Source organism: Symphodus melops, assembly GCF_947650265.1.
Source record: "Symphodus melops genome assembly, chromosome: 9".
In the NCBI taxonomy this organism is placed as follows: domain Eukaryota; kingdom Metazoa; phylum Chordata; class Actinopteri; order Labriformes; family Labridae; genus Symphodus; species Symphodus melops.
Window position 1 is genome coordinate 2,098,880 of NC_136699.1, and position 23,195 is coordinate 2,122,074.

General features: G+C 47.4%; 2 protein-coding genes across 2 annotated transcripts in view; both read right to left on the bottom strand.

Annotated features, from left to right (window-relative positions):
• clnk (cytokine dependent hematopoietic cell linker) overlaps nt 1-7,734 on the bottom strand; it is a gene marked incomplete at its 5' end in the record, with an annotated part of 13,027 nt that extends 5,293 nt beyond the window's left edge. The window contains 3 exons of the mRNA XM_079352459.1: nt 650-800; nt 3,939-4,078; nt 7,605-7,734. Coding sequence (XP_079208585.1) covers nt 650-800; nt 3,939-4,078; nt 7,605-7,734 — 421 coding nt within the window. The remainder of the gene's footprint in view (nt 1-649; nt 801-3,938; nt 4,079-7,604) is intronic.
• A 12,554-nt stretch (nt 7,735-20,288) lies between these two features.
• Nucleotides 20,289-22,870, bottom strand: hs3st1 (heparan sulfate (glucosamine) 3-O-sulfotransferase 1). Its single transcript, XM_079352795.1, has 2 exons — nt 22,651-22,870; nt 20,289-21,778 (listed from the first exon to the last, which is right to left on the bottom strand). Exon 2 carries the CDS (start codon nt 21,621-21,623, stop codon nt 20,679-20,681), a length of 945 nt encoding a protein of 314 aa, XP_079208921.1. The 5' UTR covers nt 21,624-21,778; nt 22,651-22,870; the 3' UTR covers nt 20,289-20,678.
• Nucleotides 22,871-23,195: the final 325 nt, after the last annotated feature.

A 23,195-nucleotide genomic window follows, 5' to 3' on the forward strand; every position in this document is an offset into this window, starting at 1 on the left:
TGCTCCATTTTTAAAGATAACTGAAATAAATACTGACTTTGTAAAATTATGTTTTTATGTCTTTTGATAATAACAGTTATCGTCTAGAATCTATGGTGGCCCCTGGAGGCCAAAATAAAAGTGTTTGCCCACTCCAGGCTCCCGTAGTACAAAGACAACATGAAGAACATGTGAAGGAGTCGTGTCCTGACATCCGCAGCAGCTCGAGGCCTCGAACTGGCAGACGATCCATTGTTGCTTCTTTCTCGTTTCTGATTGGTCGACGGAGAAGAAGAAAAAACAACTGACGCCGAGAGTGTTTTAGCAGGACGCTGCAAACGCAGAACTGATTTAGTATTAAAATCGAGCGCTGCCGGTGCTAAAAGCCTCAGGACCAGCGTTGACGCAAAATCAAAGGTCAGAGTGACTCCTCCAGACGGGCAGAATGACTCACACTGACAATGAGCCACCAAACAGCAGGTTTGTGGTTAACTGTTGTTCACTGAGCTCTGCTGTCAACAAGCTGAGACTCGACGCCTGCGTCAAAGAAACACAAAACCTGAGATCATAAAAACAAAATGAACTCAAAAGAAAAAGAAAATAAACGCAGACGAGACTTCAGTGTCTTCATTGAACTTGAATTGTAGCAGTCGAGCATTTTCTTCTCTACCTGCGTACTCTGCCTCGGGTATGGGCCGTGCAGGAAATATGTGCACGTTTAGCGCTTTCTTCTGGTCGTCCACCACGTCGTACTCGGGTTCCATCACGCCGACGGCGTTAGCGCATCGCTGGTTTCCTCTTCTGTCTCTCCGGCTGCTTTCCTGCTGAACATGTTTGACAGTGTCGACAGAGAGTGAGTCTTAGATCAGCGAAAACGCCTTTTTACACAGAACCGATAACAGGGAGAAGCACAGGAAGCTTTGTGAGGTGACACACGACTTGTTGACTGACTTCCTTTTAAGTGTCAAAGCTGTGCAGAGATACAAACCCACCCACACGTATCAGATCTTAAAGGTCACACGTCTCCATGTTTCCCTAACACTAATATAAATGTCCCTCGTCTCCAAACCCCCCAATGATGAGAAAAGTCCATCCTCTCCGTCTTCTACCTGCTCCACTTTTTCAGAAAATGTGTGCTCAAACAGGCCGTTTGGAGATGTTCCCTTCATGACATCACAAAGGGCAGTAGCCCCTCCCCCAGGTGGGTGTTTGTTCTGCCCTCTGAGTCTGCCTTCTCACCGTAAACAATAGGACATGGAGCCAGAAAGCAGCGAGTACACCCGAGCCCTTCCAGAGAGGGGGCGTGGTCAGACACAGCTCATTTACATATTTAAAGCGACAGACACAGAAACAGCCTGTTCTGAGCAGGGCCTTAATGAGCACATTAGAATCATTACAACATTAGGAGATGTTGACAGATGGTCCATGTAAATATTTTTTTTCATAAAGAACAAAACAAATATTAAGGCAACATAAACAAAGTGAAGTAGGACACAGTCCCAGAGCACTCTGTGTTTTTCTTTCTCTGCACTAACAATGACAGAGCAGAATAACTCCCTTTCCTCCTCTCGCTGCTAAAAAGGTAATTACACACAGCGCTGCAGACTCCCAAAGTTTCCCCCCGGGAACGTTCATGTGGAACCGTCGAGGGGAAAAGCAGCAGACACGGGTGCCATAACTCACTATTATCCCAGCAGAGTCATGCCGGTTCTCCGTCTCTCTCTGCAGCTAACGAGGGAGCGAGACACAAAAGAGAAACTTGGTTAGTTTGGAGTCCTGCCGAGGACAACGTGACCTTCACACACCGTTTTGTCCTTGGACATTTTCTCTCCTCACAACACGAAGGATGCGTTCATGAACACACGTGATACACATGGGATGTTTGGAGCCTCTGTGCTGTTCACGCTTCACGATACCACCTCATATCATTTATTTTTACATGTTACATGCCCGACGCACCGCCTCCACCATCGCACTGTGTCGTCCCCCGCAACCGCCGCCCGTCCTCCGTCATGCACGGCCTGCTCTGACCTCCACCTCAGCGGCGAGGGAGCGTGCACACCAGGAACGTGAGGAATCGTTCCTGCATATTACCCCACGTGCTCTTTTGTAAAACGTCTCGACGTAATTGGCGCTTTACAAATAATGATTGATCGATTGATGTTTATAACGAGGTTGCAGGACAATATTCATGAGTGTTACATTTGAGTTTTGTACGTCATGAAAGAGAAGGAAAGAAAGGGGCACGGGGTCAAGGGGGTCGTCGTGCAGGTCTTGATTGACAGATTGTTATGTGTGAAACCCTCTTTGGGAGAGAAGGAACAAAAACAGGAAGCAGGAAGGAAACCTACCAAAATAGAAGTGGGGACATTTGTGAGGGATTGTAAAAACGCCAGGAGAAATTACAGGCTACCGAGTGATGGTCCCAGAAGGGAGAATCAAACCCAGGATTGGATTCTGCGTCGTCCAGCAGCACTCGGCGGGGCCGTCTGTCTTCTTTGCAGAAGCTTACTCGGCCCCGGGAAGTGGTGTTGGATGAGACGTATGAAAAAGGACGGAGATTAGATGCACTGCGCTCACATCTGAGGTCGAGCAGCTCGTCTGGAAAATAAACTCCTGCACCCATGGAAATGAGGCGCGGAGGATTTGTTGCAACTCAAAGCAGCTGCCTACTTAAGGATTTGTGACCCGGCTTTGCTGCAGAAACCAGAAAGTACCAACGGAGAGCGAGAGAGAGAGTCTGATAGTGTTTGTATGAGGACTGTCAGACATGAAACACCAGTCAGTGTTAGTATACAGACATCTTCTGTGTTCACGCAGTAACTGAGATAGATTTTAACACAGAACAAGACATATGTTCATTTGATTTGTTGTCTTGATAAATATGAATATTCGTACTTTTTTTTATGCTTTAAACCAGTAAAAAAAATGTTTTGTCTTGTTAGAATCTCTCGTCACAGGTTTTGTTTTTTTAAATAATGTTGAAAGGAATTTTTTGTATTTTGACCTCTGCAAAAATAACGTAAAAACACACAATAACTGATTACAGTGAGAACATATTGTGTTCTAATTCTTTGAATAAATAGTAAGGCTTTGTCAATCAGAATCAAAAGGTTCACAAAAGAAATCCTTTAATAAAAGGAAATAAAATATTTAGATTTTTTTCCTGTTTTCTGTAATGTGGTTAATTTCTTTGTAAAAGCTTTCTGTACTTAGCTCAGGTTATTAAAGGTTATACAACAATCTGCTTGTTTGCAAAAAAAATTATGCAAAGGTTCATTTTCAAGTCAAAGCTGTTAAAAACAAAGAGAGAAAAAAAATACATAACATTAAAAATGTTTTTCTATTTTCAGAAAATCTCTCAGCCCTCACTAAAATCTTCTTCTTCTTCAGTTGTGGTCGGGGGCTGCAAAAAATTTGCCTCAAGGACCGCAAATGGCCCCCGAGCCGTACTTTAGACACCCCTGAAGACTTTAATAAGTCTCAACGATCCTGGGGAACTTTCAAGCTGAGCGAGGGGCGAGCGAGCGAGGGGCGCGGCTGTTTCCTCACCACGTTTGTGTCAAAAACTAAAAACAGGAGATTATAAATGTTGCACTCCTGACGCTGCTTACCTTCACATCACGTCGATGGAGCGAGTTCAGAGTTCACACAGAGCGACGATCAGCTTTTAAACATGAAGCCTAACCTCGTGTACAGCGTGTAGAGAGAGAGAGAGAGAGAGAGAGAGAGACGCAGTCCGTCCTCTTCACACGTCGGGTTACAACAAAACATCAGGCCTGTTTTTGAATTTGAATCAAAGCCGTTTTCTCTCCTCCTGCAGTTCAAAGCTCGTCTTCTCTTCACATTACCCTGCTTGTCATTTCAATCTATTTTTAAAACGTTGCACAGAACACAGAAGCAGGAATTCAGCTGCTGCTTACCTTTTCTTTTCAAAAAGACATGAACAACAAGCACACCTGCAGCAGCAGCAGCGGGTGTCCGGCGGCGTGTGCCTCTTTTTGGTTACAGAAATAGAGCCTGCGATTTCTCTCGCCCTCGCAGAGACGTGCTGAAACACCTGAGCTGCATCGAGTGTGACTCGTGGCGACGCAGCCAGCTGCAGGAAGAAGACGAGGCTTCCTGTGTGGTGAGAATAACTGGCCTATTACCTGAGGTCCTCGCTGCTGTTAGTAAAAGTCATCTGCAGCTCTAACTTCAGGCTGCAGAGTTTCCCCCCCTCCTGTGATTGTGACTGATGGTCGTTTAAACGTGAACTCTCTCCCTCTCTCTCGAGCATCAGTGAAGCGGCGTGCCGTGCAAAGATATCAGCGTTAATAAGACACGGGAGCTGAGTGACATTTCAGAAGGAAGCACGGTGACATTTTTCTCCTCTTCCAGTTTTCATTTTGATCCCAAACAAGAAGCTGGACTCAGATTTTAATTTGCGACTGTGTCAGGTTTAACCTTTCCCACTGATATTTAACTTCGCGGGAGGATCGACTTCCTCTAACTTCTGAAGAAATCAGATTTTTTACTACATCGTCTTTCACTGAATTTCACCACTCAACAGTCACAGCTTTTTTTTTTTTTTTTGCATTCATGCTTTTTATCTGTGACCAAACTTTCGCATGACTCTCCCATATAATCCATGATAATTATTGAAACACACCTCTGAGTTCAAACTCTAATCCAAAACATAAAAGTACGGCTCACATGCTGCCCTTTAAGGTAACTTCACCCTTTAACGAGCACAGCTCTCTGTGAGGCGACCTTCCTGTCTGCAGCCGCTTCGAGGCCTGGCGTCCCACAAAGAGCGCTGCAGCCGAGCACAGGCGCACAAGGTCAGCTCCTCTCCTGTGGTTTCTTCTGCAACGGTATAGCCTGACTTCCTGTGCTAGATTATCATCTAGCCTCTCATATTCTCACTGATGCTTATCTTTGGAGCCGCAAAACGCCAACTCCCCGAACACCTCTACACCTTGGGCCCCCCCCAGGCGACGGCCCCAGTGGCCTGTCAATCTGGCAGCTCATCCTGTGCCCCCCCCCCCGAACATCCTCAGAGCTGCCCAAAAAAAAAAGATCCATCCTCCCCTCCTCTGCCCTGAACCTGTCACAAGGTAATCAGATCCACAACCCAAGCCTGGTGGAAAGGGGGGGAGGGGGGGGGGTGCATGGGTGAGGTCGAGAAAATCAGGGACACAAGAGATCATGAAAAAGATGGCGTGAAGAGAAGAAGAGCCTTCGGTGGATTTAGAGTCGCATGTTTTCATGTCAGCTCCACAGGAAGGAAGGAAGGAGGCCTCTGACCACGAAGATGAAACCACATCAAGAACTCTGATTATCGTGTGTGAGCAGCTGCAGAGGTAAATGTTTCTCTGAAACGACTAAATGTCACCGAATCAAACAAACAAAAAAAAACAGTGCATGTGTTTGTTTTTTATTTGACCCAAATTTCAATCCCAGCATGTTGCAGGAGTCGTTAACGTCTCCTTGATTCCCTCTCTTAGAGATCGTCACGTTCTCTCTCGTTGCTGTGATAATCACAGCGCCAAAGACAGACGGTACATCGCTCACACGCTCCTCTCTGAGTCCGTTCTGATCTACTGTATAGAAGAGGAGGATGAGATAGTGTCACACAGCCGGAGCGATAAGATCAGGGGGAGAGAGAGGGGCGAGAGAGGAGGCGGGGCGGCCTGTCTCTCCGGTGAGAGTGTGATTCAGCGGCGTGAATAATTAAAGCTGCGAGGAGAGATAGTAATCTGTAGACGCCGGGGTCGGATAATACTGGACGGATATCAGGGGCCTTTGGTGCGGGGAGGTGGCGGCTGAGACGACATTAGTCACTCTCCCCCGCGCCCCAGGCTGCCGTCAGGGCACGCCGCTGAAGGTCAGGAGATGATGGATGGGCGGCGAGCGGCGAGCGGCGGTGGCTCACAGCCGAAGTTGACTAGAAAACGAACGTCTTGGATGTGAAATATGATCCTGGATGGAAGAGTCACCTGATCGGATCCTGCAGCGACATCGCTCGCTGAACTCATGAACAGATCAGACAGAACCCTGGATCAGAACCAGACTTATGTAGAACAGACAGAACCCTGGATCAGAACCAGACTTATGTAGAACAGACAGAACCCTGGATCAGAACCAGACTTATGTAGAACAGACAGAACCCTCGAGGAGAACCAGACTCATGATGAACAGACAGAACCCTGGAGGAGAACCAGACTCATGATGAACAGACAGAACCCCGGAGCAGAACCAGACTCATAAGAACAGACAGAACCCTGGAGCAGAACCAGACTTGTGTAGAACAGACAGAATCCTGGAGGAGAACCAGACTCATGATGAACAGACAGAACCCTGGAGGAGAACCAGACTCATGTAGAACAGACAGAACCCTGGAGGAGAACCAGACTCATGTAGAACAGACAGAACCCTGGAGGAGAACCAGACTCATGTAGAACAGACAGAACCCTGGAGGAGAACCAGACTCATGTAGAACAGACAGAACCCTGGAGGAGAACCAGACTCATGTAGAACAGACAGAACCCTGGAGCAGAACCAGACTCGTGTAGAACAGACAGACCCCTGGAGGAGAACCAGACTCATGTAGAACAGATGTTCTGTGATAGAACACAGTGTGATCAGAGCGGCTGCAGAGCTTTTGTCTCTGTGTTGTTTTACTTCAAAGTAAAGAACGATCAGCTCAGCCGCCTCCTGCCGTCACGGCGCTCTGAAGTCACTCCGAGGGTTTCGGCTTTGTGAGACAGCGCTCAGATTTTCCAGAAACTAAAACAACCTCTCTGTTTCTTCTCGACAGTATTTATTCATAAAGTAGCTTCGTTATCGCTCACAATAACGAAGCTTTAAAGGCAGAACAAGGTTCTCAGAAAGTGCCTGATGTGGCCCCCCCCCCCCCACATGGTCACTCTTCATGTAAACTGCTGAGACTCTCACATCCACCTCTGTGTCCTCCCTGAATGTTGTTTAAGCTTTACATCAACTAACATGTTCATCGTCTGTCGACGCCGCAGCACGCCGAAGTCGAGCTGAAACAAGAACTCGACCGCTGAGGAGCGTCCTCCTCCCCGAGCATTACTGCGCTCTCACTCCGTTCATTATCGTGGTAGCAGATCCCAAACGAGGCCCATATTCAGGTCAACTCGCAGCCGGAACGACTCCTTTATTATTCCTTATTTATCCCAGTCAGTCCGCCTGCTGTGGCGAGCAGTCTGTGTGTGTGTGTGTGTGTGTGTGTGTGTGTGTGTGTGTGTGTGTGTGAGAGGAGCCGCGGCTAATGAGCTGCGAGCTAGCATGCTGGTTGTTAGCTGACTGGGAGATGTGCTTCACTCGACCAGGAAACATTTAAATCATCGGCTGAGCAGAAGAATGCAGGCTGGTGTTTACCGGATCAGAACCAGAGTTATTATCTGTACAGGCCCCTTCAGGTAGGACACTGAGGGCGCCGCACGCCGCTCTCGAACCCGTTCATCGTTTAAATGTGCCCGGCGCTAAAGCGATCCTGTGGCCTGCTGTGCTGAGCGCAGGTCAAGGCTTCGCTTTACAGCTGTTAACGGGGGCGCGTCGTGTCGAGGAGGGCGATCGTGACATCGAGTCGACATCGCAGACACGAACATGTTTACTGTTGCCGCGGTAACCGGACGTTACTCTCAAAAGGAGCGCCGCATGAGGAAGCGTGAGCTGCAACAGAGCAGCTGCTGTTTGTGACAAAAGCGTCACGTCTGTAAACGTGTTCTCTTCCCCGGTCGTCATGACGACGGTCAACTCTTTGGCCTTTTTACCGCGTGTTTAAAAGATCGTAAATATTCTGTTCAGAGTCGTCAGAGAAAGATTTGTTTGTCACAGACAGCAAAGGTTTCTTTTTCTTAGAATTTAAAATCTAAAGTAGAAAATAAAAACCCGACACACCCCGAGCTCACGAGAACACACGTCGGTCTAATTTCCTGATCGTGCTGTGTGAAACCTGCGTCTCTGCTCGAACACGGAACCTGCTCACAACCTCCTGCGTTCATTTCCTATTAATGTGGCGAGCGTGGCAAACAGCCGTGCGTCTGTAATCTGTTCGCCACCTGCCTGTGGTGAAAGACGCTGATAGCATCAACACGTCTTCTCCGTTTGAGTCGAACAAGCAAACGCTGTAAACTTTCCTTCATTCAGATTCAAAGAAAAGTGAAAAAAAAAAAAACGCTTCTGCAGTTTTGTTGTCAGGAAACGGGGGGCGGGGGGAGAGGGACGCTGGTGCAGACCCGAGGGTGTCTTAAAGTTATCATCACAAAATTCACAAGCGAGGAGATGGAAGACAGGAAACAGAAATAGTGATGATCAAGAATAAACAGGCGTCATAACGCACTAATAAAGAGGAACAACAATTATCGAATTATTCTAAATTATGTGCCGATCAATATTGGAGATGAACTGGCTAAACACTGAAGCTTCAGTGTCCACCACATGGCGACCTGTGTGAGCATCCAGTCTAGAGAGGAGGGGGGCGGAGACAGCTCTCTGTGATGATTAGAGTTTAGACTGCAGTACTCATTTTAAACACTAGGGGGCAGAGTTACATCCTGCTCTTTTTGAGAAGGAGTAAAAACCAAACTCTCCACTCTGAGACAGACGTGCGAAGGGTAGAAAGTTTGTGATTAAGTCTGTCTACCTCTGACGGTGAGATCATGAGTCAGCACTTTTGACCCAGCTGCTAATAAACACTTTAGTAACAGGTTAAACACCACAGCCCAGGACCCGTCTGCCATCAGGTCGGAGATGCAGGACTCGGACCTGCAAGAGCGCACGCTTTAAAAAGACTTCTCGGCTATTAAAGCGCTGAAGCTTGTTTGTTTACATGTTTCCTTCCATCTACACCAACTGTGACAACAACGTTTCCTCTGGTGGTCTATGCATTTTTGTATCGGCTGAAAATGTCTCAATAATAAATATATATTTATCAGTTTTTGCCTTCCAGGAAGAAAACAACTTGAGAGACACGAGAGAAGTCGCAATGACATTTACAAATTAAAAGAGCCGAACTCTGTGGACTCTTTTCAGAGCGATAGGTCGTTAAATAAATACAGGTATGCACATACACACAGACGCTCCCGCTCCTCCAAATGAGCAACAGTGGGAGCAGGGATAACAGATGAGCAGCATGGTCGAGTCTAATTACTGCAACCTCGAGACCCCTGACTCATGGTCCTCACCTTCTGGTCCGCTCATGTGTAATAATCTGTGGGGAGAGTGGACATCAGTCTCCCAGTCTCACTGCTGCAGTTCAGGTCCTCGCCCCGGCCGTAACCTCCAGTAAATGTGCTTCTGCACCCCCCCCCCCGACCCGGACACGATCCATCCACATTAAGTCCAGACAGGAGGAGCCCATTTCATCCTGATCGTCTGAAGAGTCGGACACTCTGTTCATATAATCCATGGACGTCAACGTGTGTGATGGCCCGCTCATTAGGAGGTTCAGGTGGTTTAAAGGCATCACAGGGAAGAGAGAGGAAGATAAAGAGCGCTGTGTTGACCCGGTCTGAGAGCAAGAACCATCAAAGATCCTCTGCAGACTGGGAGGCGGGCATGCTAACCCCTGATGCTAGCTGGGATTCAGTATCACCATAAATCAGACAAAGTGATAAACCCATGTGCATGCAGCTAATGTAAAGGCTCTCGTCATTGTCTGCTGTATGTTCACGCTCACAGGTTCTCACTGTGCAAACAAAGGAGAGCTCACTTTTTGATCGACTTCATTTTTCTGCTGTTCGCTTTGATCACGTGACGCGGAATGGTTACAAACAGCGGCTGTGTGGTCTCGTGGTCGGACTCGTCTCGCATGTGTGCTCGGAGGACTACGATGTTACGTGTCTTCACGTTTGAGCTCTCCACGTTTTAAAAATCAGTTCAGATTTGATAATCGTCTTGTAGAGCTGCAGCCTTTTCCCTGCATCGATGCATTCAGTGATTTAAGAGACGCTGTTTTCTAATTCAGCTGAGTCATGGTTTCCTTCGGTAACATGTGGTGAAGCTGCACGCTCCTTCCTGCTTCTGTAACTGCGTCTCTTCTTGCTCTCGGGTGTATTCGGTCAGATTGTTTTGTGGGTATACGCAGAAAGTCACAGGAAGTAGGAAACCATGCTTCAAAGTCAAACTTTGTCACGTATGAACCTTCGTGTAAAGATCCCCGGGGGGGGGGGGGGGGGGGGGGGTCTATAAGCATTATAAGAAACAACGAGCAGCATCAGGAGAATACACGAAGACGCCTCAGGAGTCTGCAGCTCGACATCTTTCGGGTCAAAGGATCAGAAGCCGTCCAGCTTGATTAATGAAGCTGTTTCTGTCACGTGCCGCAACAGTACGACTGTCCCTTCACCGAGGGGAGTCACACGCCTCGAAGGCTGCAAACAACACGATCGATCAGGACGCAGCTCTGAGCCAGCGACCCCCAGAGGTTTCAAACTTCAGCAGAGAAGAGACAAAGAGACACTTGCACATGTAGTTATATTAACATGAGACCTCCAGCTGCTCAGGAGGGTTTATGTTGCAGGAACAGCAGAGTCTGAGACGAGGTGCAAACTTTAAGGTGCAGTTTAGCTGATGTATAATTTACATGTAAAGATAAACATTCAAGTGTTTAGTGTCCCTCTTTAAGCCAGCTGTTCAGCTTGTGCAGGACTCGCTGTGTGCATGCTCTCCTCCCGCTTGATCAGCCATGTGACCAGCGAGAGGGAAGAGGTCTTCAGTGTGTCTGTGGGATAGAAAATATGTGCATCTTCCATCTGTCCTGGATCAAGACCTCCTGAGTTTCCAGGACGTCATGGATGCATGAAGACGTTGAAATGTTGATGAGTTACGCAGGTGTGTACTCTTTGGCATGGGCTTCATTTTTCAACACCGCAGAATGCTGCTTGACTGAACATGTAAAAAGGAAAAGTCTGCGTCGAATCGCTCCGTGAAAGCAGGTACACACATCTCTCAGTCGCTGCGTTCTGTACATCGAGGAGAGGTGAAAGCACAGCTGGCGTCGCACAAACCACGTCTTCCGATCTTGGCTGAAAGACCTCACACACTCTCAGGGGTGAAAGGTGAACGTTTCCCTCGGGCGATGCGAGCAGACAGGAATGCGTGCAGTTTGACAGAAGTTGAAATCTTCCTCCTGCAAACAGCAGCAAGTGTCAGAGACTCGAGACAAAAGAAAGGAAACCACAGGAGAGGATTTTGCCCTCCTAATCCGTCCGCCCCTCTTCTCATCTCACTTCGTCGCCTCAATTCAAAATGGGTATGAATGTTTGTCTGCTCGCTTCTCTCAAAGCAGCGTAATAACAATCGCACCGTGCTGCAAATGGTATCTCCACGGTAGGAGACGACCTTCACTCCTCTGCAGAGGGCACGCCAGTAAATCCATTTCTCCAGAGATACAGTCGGCTGAATAACAAATCACACAGGGCCAGACGTGGCTCTCTCTCTCTCTCTCTCTCTCTCTCTCTCTCTCTCTCTCTCGTTTCAGAAGCTGCTAGCTTGAAGCTTTCCCCACAGAACCTGTAACAACGTGGGGGGAAGGATTTTGTAGAGAAGAAGGGCGAGGAGGACAAACACGTTAAAAAAAGGGAACCGGACCTCGAAACATGTGAGACTTCTTTTTTTTTCTGTGGAGAATAATCTGCAAGTCTTCAGGCCTGGTGTTTAAACGACACGCTGATCACAGATGTTCACACAGGATGTCACAGTATCTCCAACATGCATCATAAAATGCACAAACACCTCCTTAGTGCTAATATCTCACAGCATCTGAACATGTTCCTGAACCTCATTTCTGTTTACTGGGGTTTAATCCAGAGAAGATCAGAAAGCTTATCTTGGTTACATTACCAACATAACGTTATTTACAAAATGACCCGGGCTCTGTCTCCTCCGATAAGGGCCTCGGCTCGTGGAGCGAGGTGACAGCAGCCAGATTAGAAGTAACCTGATTGGTTCCTGTGACTGCGAGTGGAAGATTCCCCTGCAGGCGGAGCTGATTCACCGCCTCTTGGGTTTGATTGAATCACCTGAACCCAAAACAGCTGAAGCGACGCTCCTGTGATTCAGGACAGGATTAGCTTGCCGATTTGAGAGAATGAAGATTCGAAGCATTACAGGAAGTGAAACGTCACTGTTAGGAAAAGAGAGCGTTTGGCTTGATGAGGCTTGAAGTCTGCATTAACAGGAATCTGAAACCTGCAGAAACGCCTCTTTTTATAATGAAAGCTACAATTTCCTACGTCGACTAATCTTTCAGCGGGAGAGCAGCCGTGATCTCAAAAGAACTACAAGACCAGAGAAGAACTACAAAATCAGGAGGAACATAGATAGATACTTTATTGAATTTCCCTTGGGATCAATAAAGTATCTATCTATCTATCTATCTATCTATCTATCTATCTATCTATCTATCTATCTATCTATCTATCTATCTATCTATCTATCTATCTCCATCTTTGTCTCTCTGAGGAGGATTTGCCTGTTTTGTCGTCATGTTGATAAAGTGATGAAAAACTCCAATCAGTCGTCTGTCTGTTTTTAAATTGACCGGATGAGTCGACCCCTCGTGTTCCCACTGTCACAGATCTCAGCTCTTCTTCCTCTGGAACATTTTGGAGGATCTGGTCTCCGCTGTACTTTTTGCCTTACTGATGTCTGGGAGGTTGTCACTGTCTGACAGGAATATGTGTGGAAGTATTTATTTCTTCTGCAGAAGCGTTCTTTTTGTTCTTGTTTTGTTTTTATTTATTTCTTTTACTGTGTTTTTTTTCCTTTTATGTACCTACAACAAAATTCAATAAAAAAAAAAAGGAAAAAAAAGGAAATTGACCGGATGCTTCCTCGTCTGACTTCCTGTCTCGGTTGCGCTGGGAGAGTGGGGGAACATGCAGCAAAGGGGCTGAGGGTGGATTCAGTAGAATATTTTATTATCATCTTTAGAGTCTCAGGCTTTTTTTTTTACCAGGTCAAAATAAAGTTTCCTTTCTGTCTCTCCCGTGCTGTGTTGTAACAACACACACATTTCTCTCCTCTAACTTCCCGTCTGATATCTCCAACGTTGAAACTCGAAGCGGGCCTGATGCTGGCTGAGCTCTCACGCGGGACACCGAGGTGCAAAGAGCCTCTGAGTGAGCGCTCCCTGAACCCATCACACAAACATGCAGCATCGCACACGGCCCATCGGGGACGCCGGCAGCTACAACCTGATAAGTGCATCGTACACGCACGCCCCTGTGTTACACACACGCAGGCGTGCATGGCTGAGGACGGGCCCTCAGTGTTGGCTTATTAAATAAATGGCGGTCCTACGTGGTGAAATGGAGCAGCGAGGGGGAGTTAAATGCACCGCCTCCTCTGCAGCGTTGGTGGAGCGCCAGCATCACCATGAGCAGTCAGTCAATAGGCTGACTCAACAGTGTGTGAAATTAAGAGGGAAATAGAAGTCGACAGACATTAAGCCGCTCTCCCACTTCCCTTCAGACGCCAGACAGCGGCTAATGCGACTCCCCGAGAGCCCCCACACGCCCGCTATCACACCTCAGCAGCACCGCAGCTCCACCGCTCGTCATCTGCTTTTCAAAATAAAGACATAAATCAGAGCACATGGAGACGCAGCGCGGCCCCCTCGCATCCTCCTCTCACAGAATGTAAACACACCGTGGCGGTCATTTTTCCTCAACGTGCATCAGTGCTGGTTTTACTTCGACCTCCGGAGACGAGAGGGGAACCGCTCTGCTGTTTATTCTCCTTATATAGAGATAAACAGTTTGTGACTCAATCCAACATATTTCGTTTTTAACACTTTCAGACATGTCAGAGGCCTCTCAGGATATCTCTGTGTGTGTGTGTGTGTGTGTGTGTGTGTGTGTGTGAATCTGAGTCTTGTTGTTGTTTTTGAGTTTCGGATCCTTTGTGCAGAGAGTCCGAGCAGGGAGGAGTCACATTTCCATACCAAACGTCTCGCTCAGAATGAAACTCCCATTAAAAGGAAAGTCTGAACGCTGGCATAATGATTAAAAAAAAAAAAAAAAAAAAAAAAAAAAGACGTTGCCACGGTAATATGCTAAACAGCCTCATTGACTCTGAGCTGAACTATGAGAACCTTCAAAATGCAGGCCGGAGAGTTGAGCTGAATCCTGCTGACTGGATCACGGTAATGATGCTCGCACAAAAACAGATTCATGATCTTCAGAGGATCAATGAAGGAGCATTTATTACATGTTTTTAATGAAAGTCTTCACTAATGTTCATGTTCAGAACGCTACTGTGACCTTTGCAAAAAACCACGAAGAAGAAAAGTACTCACGGCGCTGCGTCTGAAGGGACTCGTTATGGCAGAGACGGGCGGAGTGTCTGCAGATGGATCAGAACCAAACAAGAGGAAAGACTTTATTTCAAGTGAAAACCTCATGCATGGCGTCTGATGTCTGGAGGGGAGCGTGATTATTAACCACGTGTCCTGGCAGTGGCTTTCTGCCCGTTAGATAAATAAGAGGGTCACATGTACGTTTGTTATTTAGCTTCATGATTAAGCGGGCTGTGCGGCGGTTCAGGGATTCTTCTGTGTGCATGCGTGGGAAATATGGCGTCTGAAACTCGCCGTCTGTTTGAAGCGTGTGTTTTATTAGAGGACGAGGCGTCAGCTGCTCGTTACGGCTCCGCTCTCACATATCGCTCCCTCCTGGTTTCCTGCAACAACTGTCCTTTCTGCTTAGACGACAATCAACCAAGCAGCTAACGTTAGCATGAGCAACACTTCACTTAAATCAACCAAATTAACTTATAATCGCACAAAAAGAACTTATGGAGCGAAGTCGGCGGTCGGTTCACCTCTTTCTTTTTGCTTTCAATTTGAACATCAAATTCTGCCGAGTGACCGCCAAAATAAAACACCCCTAACATAGCGCAGGTCGTTGTTACCTTAAGAACGAGTGTGACTAGATGACTCGTGACTTTTTTTTTTTTTTTTTGCAAAATGAATATTGTGCACATGGTGTCTTGGGAGCGAGCGCTGAGGATGGACTTTCATTGACGTACGGCAAACAGAGCCATGTTACACTCCTCTCTCTGGGGTTCAAACACGTTCTTGTCGGGGGAGAGAGAGAGAGAGAGAGAGTGGCCGTGCAGCACCTGGAAACATTTGTGACGGATGTGTGAGGAGAGATTCTGAGTGAGCCTCCTCTGGGTTCTCGATAGGTGCGTTTGATCTGCCAGATTGAAAGCCGAGGTGAATTCTCCCTCCGACTCCACAGCGAATTCAAGAAATAAAATGCTGGATGTGCTGTCCCGCTCTGACAGATGTTTTGTATTCATGCTGCCATCTTTATGTTCGGTGACTCTGAGGGTCAGCAGATAAAATATTCATTTAAGATTCTGAATGTTGCAAAGAAAAAAATCTTTGACTCCCAGCAGAGATGATGTCTTTCTTGTCTGTTGGGAGAGGAAGGTGACAGACGTGAAGACGTGACAGAATATAACCGTCCAATCAGGTTTGTTTCTGGTTTAAACTTTAACAGTAAAAAAAAAAAAAAAGTTTTCTCTGAGCAGAAAAACAAAACACGGGAAAAGTGAACCTTATGCCTGTGACACCTCAGGAGGAAGTAAAGCGTGCAACGCGAGATGGGAAGTGACTTCCAATGGCTGTGTTTCAATTAGTGAAAGGATTACATTATCATTCTCCAGGTGAGGAGCAAGACACCGGCCACCTGGGTCATTGGATTCTCCAGACTCCCGGGTGAGGAGATTTGGTCCATCATGAAACAGCCGATTGATTTTCTTCTCTTTATTTGCAGAAGGCGGGCGGGGGGAGGGGGAGGGGGGGGGGCGCTCCCTGTGCACGCTGATTGAATGTAATTCGGTCTCAGGCACACTCACCACCTGTTTGCTATTTTCTCTGGTTGACATTTTGGGAATACGAGGAACATTTGTGAAATTCTTGAGAATGAACAACAAAGTGCAGAAAATAAGCCGGTCTGTGCGGATGATGAGAACGAAGCGACGGATTAAAAATGTTCCACATGTCAAATCATTTTAGAGTCTCTGGAACGACTTTTCTCTGAATGCATTCATCTGTATTTCTGTTAAATTTACGAAGGACTTTTTTTTTTTTTTTTTTTTTTACTTTATCCAGAACAGGAGTTTGTTGAGCAGCCGAGCCAACACATGGTTTCAATACGAAGCAGCTCTACTGGTTTTAATCACACGCACTAAAACTCTGGTCATGTGAGACTTGAGGGATCTGGATCATTGTTTCGTTCTGATTTGAAACATGTGCATCGCTAACACGGAGAACATTTGTTGTTTTTAATTCTGGGAAAGAGAGACGTTGTTGTACAAGCCGAGTAACACGACTCGAAAGCATCCAAACAAGCTCTGCTGCTGATTAGCATCAAAATCCACGTTTGCCAGCGTCCTGTAGAGTCAAACCAACGTTTCATCCAGAACATTCCCGGGCTCACACACACACACACACACACACACACACACTCACAGGAGGTGTGAGGGATATCTGTGGGCCCAGTCATGCTTCACCCATGCAGCGGTGTCTGTTCGCTGTGGGAGTTATCGCTGGCCGTGGAAGGCTTACTGCGTCTGCCAGCGGAGCCCGTGCCAGGAAATGAGTGATAACAGAACCCAGCGATGATTGGCTGGCTCAGCAGCAGCGCATGTAGAACCCCGGCTGGAATGAAGGAATGACGGGAACACATGCATACATCACACGGGTCGGCACAGGCCCTAGCTGCACAAGCTCATGATGCATGTTTACGTTCCATCGACTCCGAGAGGGTCGACAGTGGAGTTCACTCAGAGGTAAAAACACATTTTTGATCTGACGTCGAGCAGCAATATGAAAACACAGATTCAATGAGCAGCGAGGGAGAGCGATGACTCGCGCAAACGCCAGACTGCCCATCTTAATTTAGCTGACTGACTTCAGTGTTTTCATCGACGTCCAAAACAGCTTTCTGTTTGTGCAGACGAGATGTGAAAGTCTCCAAATGCTTCACACTTTATTTCCTTTGTTAACTTTTTTTTTTTTTTTTTGCACCAATACACTGAACGAAATTCCTTGTAAATCTTTGTTTTAAAGAGCCTGATTGTCATGTTTGGGAAAACAAACTAATAGCAGGATCGAAATGCAGAAACCAAGAATTATTTAAAAGGCCAAAAAAAAAAAAGAAGTTCTTAATAACAGGATCAAGAACAGATCCCAGCCTGCTGTTGAAATGAAGCAGAACTGGCGACTGTTTCGTTAAGAGACGTCTTGTTCAAGCTTCATGTGTTCTCACTTCATCCAGTTCAAACTGAATATAAAGAGAGACCGTCGTCATGATTCAAGCTGCAGATAAGAGCTGCAGAGGATCCTTTAGATTTATCTGCTTTTCAAGGTGACCCGTGTCATCAAGATGCAGCGTTATCGCAGGTTAGGAGTTCCTGTCAATACCGAACAAACGCAGCGCCCCGAGCCCTTTGGGGGAGGGGGAGGGGGGGGGGGGGGGTCAGTCCGTTTGCCTTAAAGATGATGTCACCCGTACAGAAAGAAGTCATGACAAACTCGTTTAGGAGGATTTATTCAGGGAGCTAAAAGGTCTGCAGTGAGAGCTGGCGAGTGAGGTGTCGTGGGACGAACCGTCGTTTCAAAGTCGATCTAATAGAACAATAACCTCCAACAGGGGCGAGCGGCGTCTCTCTCACGTCCACGCCGGATTCAGCACGGATGTCACCAGTTCACACAGCAGCTTTCAGCTCACGAAGCAGCCGGTTAGCTGAACTGTTTGATTCAACGACGGAGGGAAAGAGGACGACGACGGGGACGGAAAAAAAAATTTTCATTATCGTTTATAGGAAGTTTAATTATGATGCTCCAACAGGGACCACGCCTGTGTGTGTGTTAGACAGAGTGTGTGTTTCAGAGTGAGGGTGTGTGTGTGTGTGTGTGTGTGTTTCAGAGTGAGGGTGTATGTGTGTGTGCATGCTTCTTATTCTTGTTTAAATGGAAACAAAAAGGGGGGGGGGGGGTGCATGTGTTATTTCTGCTGGGCTTCACACATTGAGTGGACAAACAATCTATTCCAATTAAAGCGAGCTGCAGCCCTGGTGACTGCAGAACAGGCTGCGCTCCATCAGATCACATCATCCTTTGAAAAAAACCCCTCCGAGATCGGCCTTCTGTGATTTGAAGGGGAAACGAGGCCCTTCAGAAACAACCAGTCTTGGCTGGGGTAAGGAGTGGGGAGGGGGAGGGGGAGTGGGGAGGGGGGTCAGGCTAGCTCCAAGTTTGTCCAAAAAAGTTCCACATGCATATCGTCTCACAGCTGAGGTGAAAGGAGAGAGAGAGGCGCCGGGAGGAGGGCGAGGCCATTAATCGTGGTTGTAGGACCCGGTTTAGCGCTCAGACTGCATGTGGGGCGAGGAGGCAAATTAATTATGTGGCTGAGATTAATTAGGTGATGTTAAGGGAAATCTGTGACTGTAAAACTTTAGAGAACTGCACATCTGACTAGACTAATGGGGCGTTCATGAACTCTTAATAGATGCTCCTCTGACGGTTAATCAGCTGAGCACAGAGAGAGAGAGAGAGAGAGAGAGAGAGAGAGAGAGAGACTTATCAAAGTGAGAGATGCAAATATAAGGAAGCCGTTGACTATGCAAACAGGCAGAACTGATAAGAAGCCCGGCTGTGTTCACTCTGCCACCAGCGACAAGCTGAGACAGAATCTCCCTTCCTCCTACGATGTAACGCACAAAATGATCCAGGAGAAGTTTTCTTCCATCAGATTAATATTATTTATTCTGAGTTTAGAAATTCTCTCCGGTCCTTAAAAGCTGCTCGGAGAAAAGTCTGTGTCAGGACACATTCATGATTGCTTTCTAATGTTTTTCTTAAATGTCATCAACCTGCAGCATGCATGGCTCATATACGGTTAAATTAACGTGTGTTGTCCTCGTTAAATAAAGAAACTTGTTCTCTGATGTTTCTGGTGTTTTTTCTTCTTCTGCGTTTCTTGTTTTGTGTCTCAGTGAACAACAGGTTCGTCTGGTTGTTGCGTCAGTCGTATCGTCGTCGTCGTCGTCGGGGTGACGTGGTGATATTTAACTTCGCCTCCTTGTGTTCGTGATCCTCCAGTTAAGAAAACAACATTCCTGCGACGTTCCGGTTGGAGGAGGAGGAGGAGGAGTCACATCTGGAGACCTGACCTGACCCCCCCCCCCCCCCCATGCTGTTACACTTTACTCCTCCTGTACGCCTCGAGCCCAAACCGGTTCTGACTCAACAGCATCAAGGAGGAGAACTAACACATGTAATCTGCAGGCACATCAGGGACTTAGTGTGACTGCTCTCTGCAGACGGTAAAGGGGGGGGGGGGGGGGTTTGGTTTGGGCAGTGAGGTGACGGTGGTGTCTGCAGATTCGCAGTCAGACCCCCAGAGTGAATCTAGGCCATGCTCAGATCTGAAGCAGCTTAACGTCTGTGAGACGACGCTGCTGATGTTTTCAAAGCAGCACCAAGTTTTGAATAAATAATCCCTCGCCGCGCTCCAACACCCAGAGAGAAGAGCGCACCCGTGGGCATAAACAACTTCTTTTGATATGTCGTCGCTCGAGTCGAGCTCAAGTTTTTATTTACCTTTCTGCCCGATCTCAAGCGGATATTTGATTATGACACAAAAAAGAAGGTGTGAATGATGACGGGACGAAGCCGACAGGTAAAACAGGAAACGCTCGGAGAGCTCTGATCACCTGACCAGAGCTCAGCTGATCCACACACACACACACACACACACACTCACACACACGAGACTGGTTATCACAGCTCACACACACGCCAACATGAAGCTGGTTGTAACAGCTCACACACACATACACATACACACACGCGCACACACACACACACATGAAGCTGGTTATAACAGCTCACACACACACACACACACACACCAACATGAGGCTGGTTGTAACAGCTCACACACACACACACACAGCTCACACACACACACACACACAAGGCTGGTTAAAACAGCACACACACACACACACACCAACATGAGGATGGTTGTAACAGCTCACACACACACACACACACACAGCTCACACACACACACACACACTCACACACACACAAGGCTGGTTAAAACAGCACACACACACACACACACACACACACACACACACACACACACACGGTGAACGAGTTGATCACTCTGCTCGTTAACATTAAACTCTGACAGCTGACGGAAACATGAAAGATGAATAAAAATACATGAAACGAGAGGAAGAGAAAAAAAAAACATCAGACGTGCTGAAAATAAACTACGTCTTTATTATTACGTTATTAATTCTTCACTTTATAAAAATCTATTTACAGTTTTGACGAGTCGGAGGGACTGACGGAGCCGACTCTCGCGGCCTCAGAGAAACAGAGAAGAGACGACAGGTTAGTGATAGCAGCAGGTCAAAGGTCCTTCAGAGCGCTGACGTTAATAATGTCCTCAAACAGGAAGTAACACAGCAAGGCGTGACGAGAGCGCCCGACACATCAGCTGTGATCGGCTGTGCGAGCGTTAAGAGCCGCCACAGTTTGACGATGAAAACAAAGACGTTCACGAGCTGCGACGTCTCACTCCATCAAAACGCCTGCGGCTGAAGTTCAGGTACAAAAATAGATTGAGTTTGACGTTAGCGTTGTTTCGTCACAGAGAGACCCGTAAGTTCCAGTTGAACGTTCGGCCCACCAGCTCAAAGAACTTCGTGTTGGGTTCGTGAAAGAACTGGTAGAGTTTCTGCAGGATGGCGGGCGCCACGTGAGGGTGAGCCCGGCCCTTTGAATCATGTAAACAGCGCTCCCTCCCGTGGTCCCTCAGACAGTAGAATCCTTTCGTTTTATTGAAGTAAAAGTTTGACGCGTTTATCTGCGGCTCGAGCTTTAAGAACCTCTCCACCTTTTTCATCTCGGGGAGAGGGTCCCGGATCAGCTCGTCCCCGTCCACCACGTGGACGCTCCCCAGAGGGAAGTACTTCAGCCAGTTCTGCATGTGGACGTAATACAGGCTGCGATTGAGAGCTTTGTATCCCAGGTTGATCTCGCCGTCCTTCACCAGAACCGACTCGATGGGCTGGTAGCGTTTGTGCTTCTGGAGACGGTTGTAAAAGACCTGCGTGTAGTCCGACAGCACCCTCTCCGTGGGGTCTCTGAGGATGAGCAGCAGCTTGATGTCTGGGTTCATCTCATGGATGCGTTTGGGGACTTTACTGGAGGTGAAGTAGGCCGGGGTCTTCTCCACCGTCAGCTGGTCGGGGAAGGCGTAGGGCATCTGGCTGAGATACCACGGCAACCCCTTCTGAAAGTGACTCTCCCAGTCGAAGAAGTGCACCTCGTTCTGAGCCGCCGCCACGCCGCTGTGCAGGCTGAGCATTTCTATCAGCGCTCGCGTCCCCCCCTTCCTCACGCCAATAATTATGATCTGAGGAAGCTGTCTGAGGGTCCCGTTTGGGTGGCTGGTGGTGCCGTTGTCTGCCGGTGATAAGGTAGGAGAAGAGGGCGGCGGCGGCGGCTCCTCGTCTGCCACCACGGGCCAGGAGGGGATGGGGGGAGACTGCATCGCGAAAAGCAGCAGCCCGAGGAGCACGGCTGCCATGAGGGAGGTCCTGACCCTGGAGGATTTCAGCCTGGCGAAAGCACGAAGACTATAACCCACATTGAAAGAGCAGCCACCTGAGGACGAGGGTCCAGCCGGAGAAAAAGCAAAAAGAAAAGGCGTCCTCTTCTCCGTCGGCGATGACGATGCGGCGCCTGCAGAGACAGACAAAGAGCCGTGGTGAGAGGAAAACCTGGTGAACACTGAACACCTCTACAGAGAGAGCGTGCAGCGAGACTCTCCAGCCCACATCTGAGCAACACGCCGGATCAGCTGTGTTATGAGTCAAAGTGAAGGGTGCAGCGTCCGCAGGGCATCGACAATGACGCCGCCGTGATTACACTTTAAACTGCGAGGTCTACAAGGTCACAAGATAATCCACAAGGTAACAGGACCGGGCTTATTCCACGACAGGAAGTCAGATCAGAACAACACTCAGATTAACTTTAAAAAATCTTTTATTTTTATGGAATTAAATGATCATAAATCTGATTTGATGTCGCTTCAATATGCAGCACTACACTTTAAACCCTCACTGAGATATGATTCATAAATGTTAAGCAGCATTTTAAACATTCACTTTAATTAATTCATGCTGGGGAGCAAATTATAAATGTGAGCGTGACGTCATTTACGATTTTAACATACCTGTAATAAATCAGTGTTTATTCCGCGACTTTAAAGCCGTGCATTTCAACAACAGATGTCTCCTTTAAAAAGGTGTGCAAATTATAAATCAGACAAAGTTTGAATTATATCTGTAAGCTGTGATTTAAAACACACGTTTGAACTGTGCAGCAGATCTATAATCAGCTGATTGACGGACTGAGGAGAAACACGCAGATCTGAGATCGGAGGTATTTGCACGCGACGAAGAAGAAGCAGGTGTGCAAATGAAAAGCTTTAGAGATCACAAATGATACGTTTACACGCACAACCTGAAGTGAAGGTTTTTTGCGCGTGCGTTGTTTTTGTTCTCCACTTTGTCTCGTGCGCACTCCCCGGAGGAGTGCCGCAGCTTTCTTACCTGTTTTCACTGGAATCCTCCACTCGGTAAAGGTGTCATCTCGTGCTGCTCCTGTGGGGGTCTCGTCTCACAGATACCGATCCGTCCAAATCATCCACGATAAGATCCAGATGTGTTCCGTGGTGCTCGGGATACTTTTATCCACGCGCGTAAAAAAACACTCTCCTCCGTCCGTGCGGCAGCTTCCTCGGAGCAGCTCCTCTGAGCTGAGCCAGGCGGTCCTCCCGGTTTTTGAGTGTCAGCTGTTGAAGCCGACGCCTACTCTACGGCTGCAAGACCACTCCCCCCCCCCCCCCCCCCGTGTGACTCACTTCGTTGTAATGTTTTGGTATTTAGCAGAGATGAGGCTGCTGGTTCGGCCGAGCAGCAGTTGATCAGAATATAATCCGGGTTTTATTCTGGAAGAATGTTTTATCTGTTCATCTTTCAGTTTACTTTTAGCTCAGCAATTATAATAAATAATAATAATAATAATAATAATAATAATAATAATAATAATTGTTAAATTAGTGCTAATCGAAGTTTAAAAGGGACCCGTATTTTTT

What these genes read in the sequence shown, in the direction of transcription:
- hs3st1 (XM_079352795.1), bottom strand. Translation starts at nt 21,623, where the DNA reads ATGGCAGCCGTGCTCCTCGGGCTGCTGCTTTTCGCGATGCAGTCTCCC.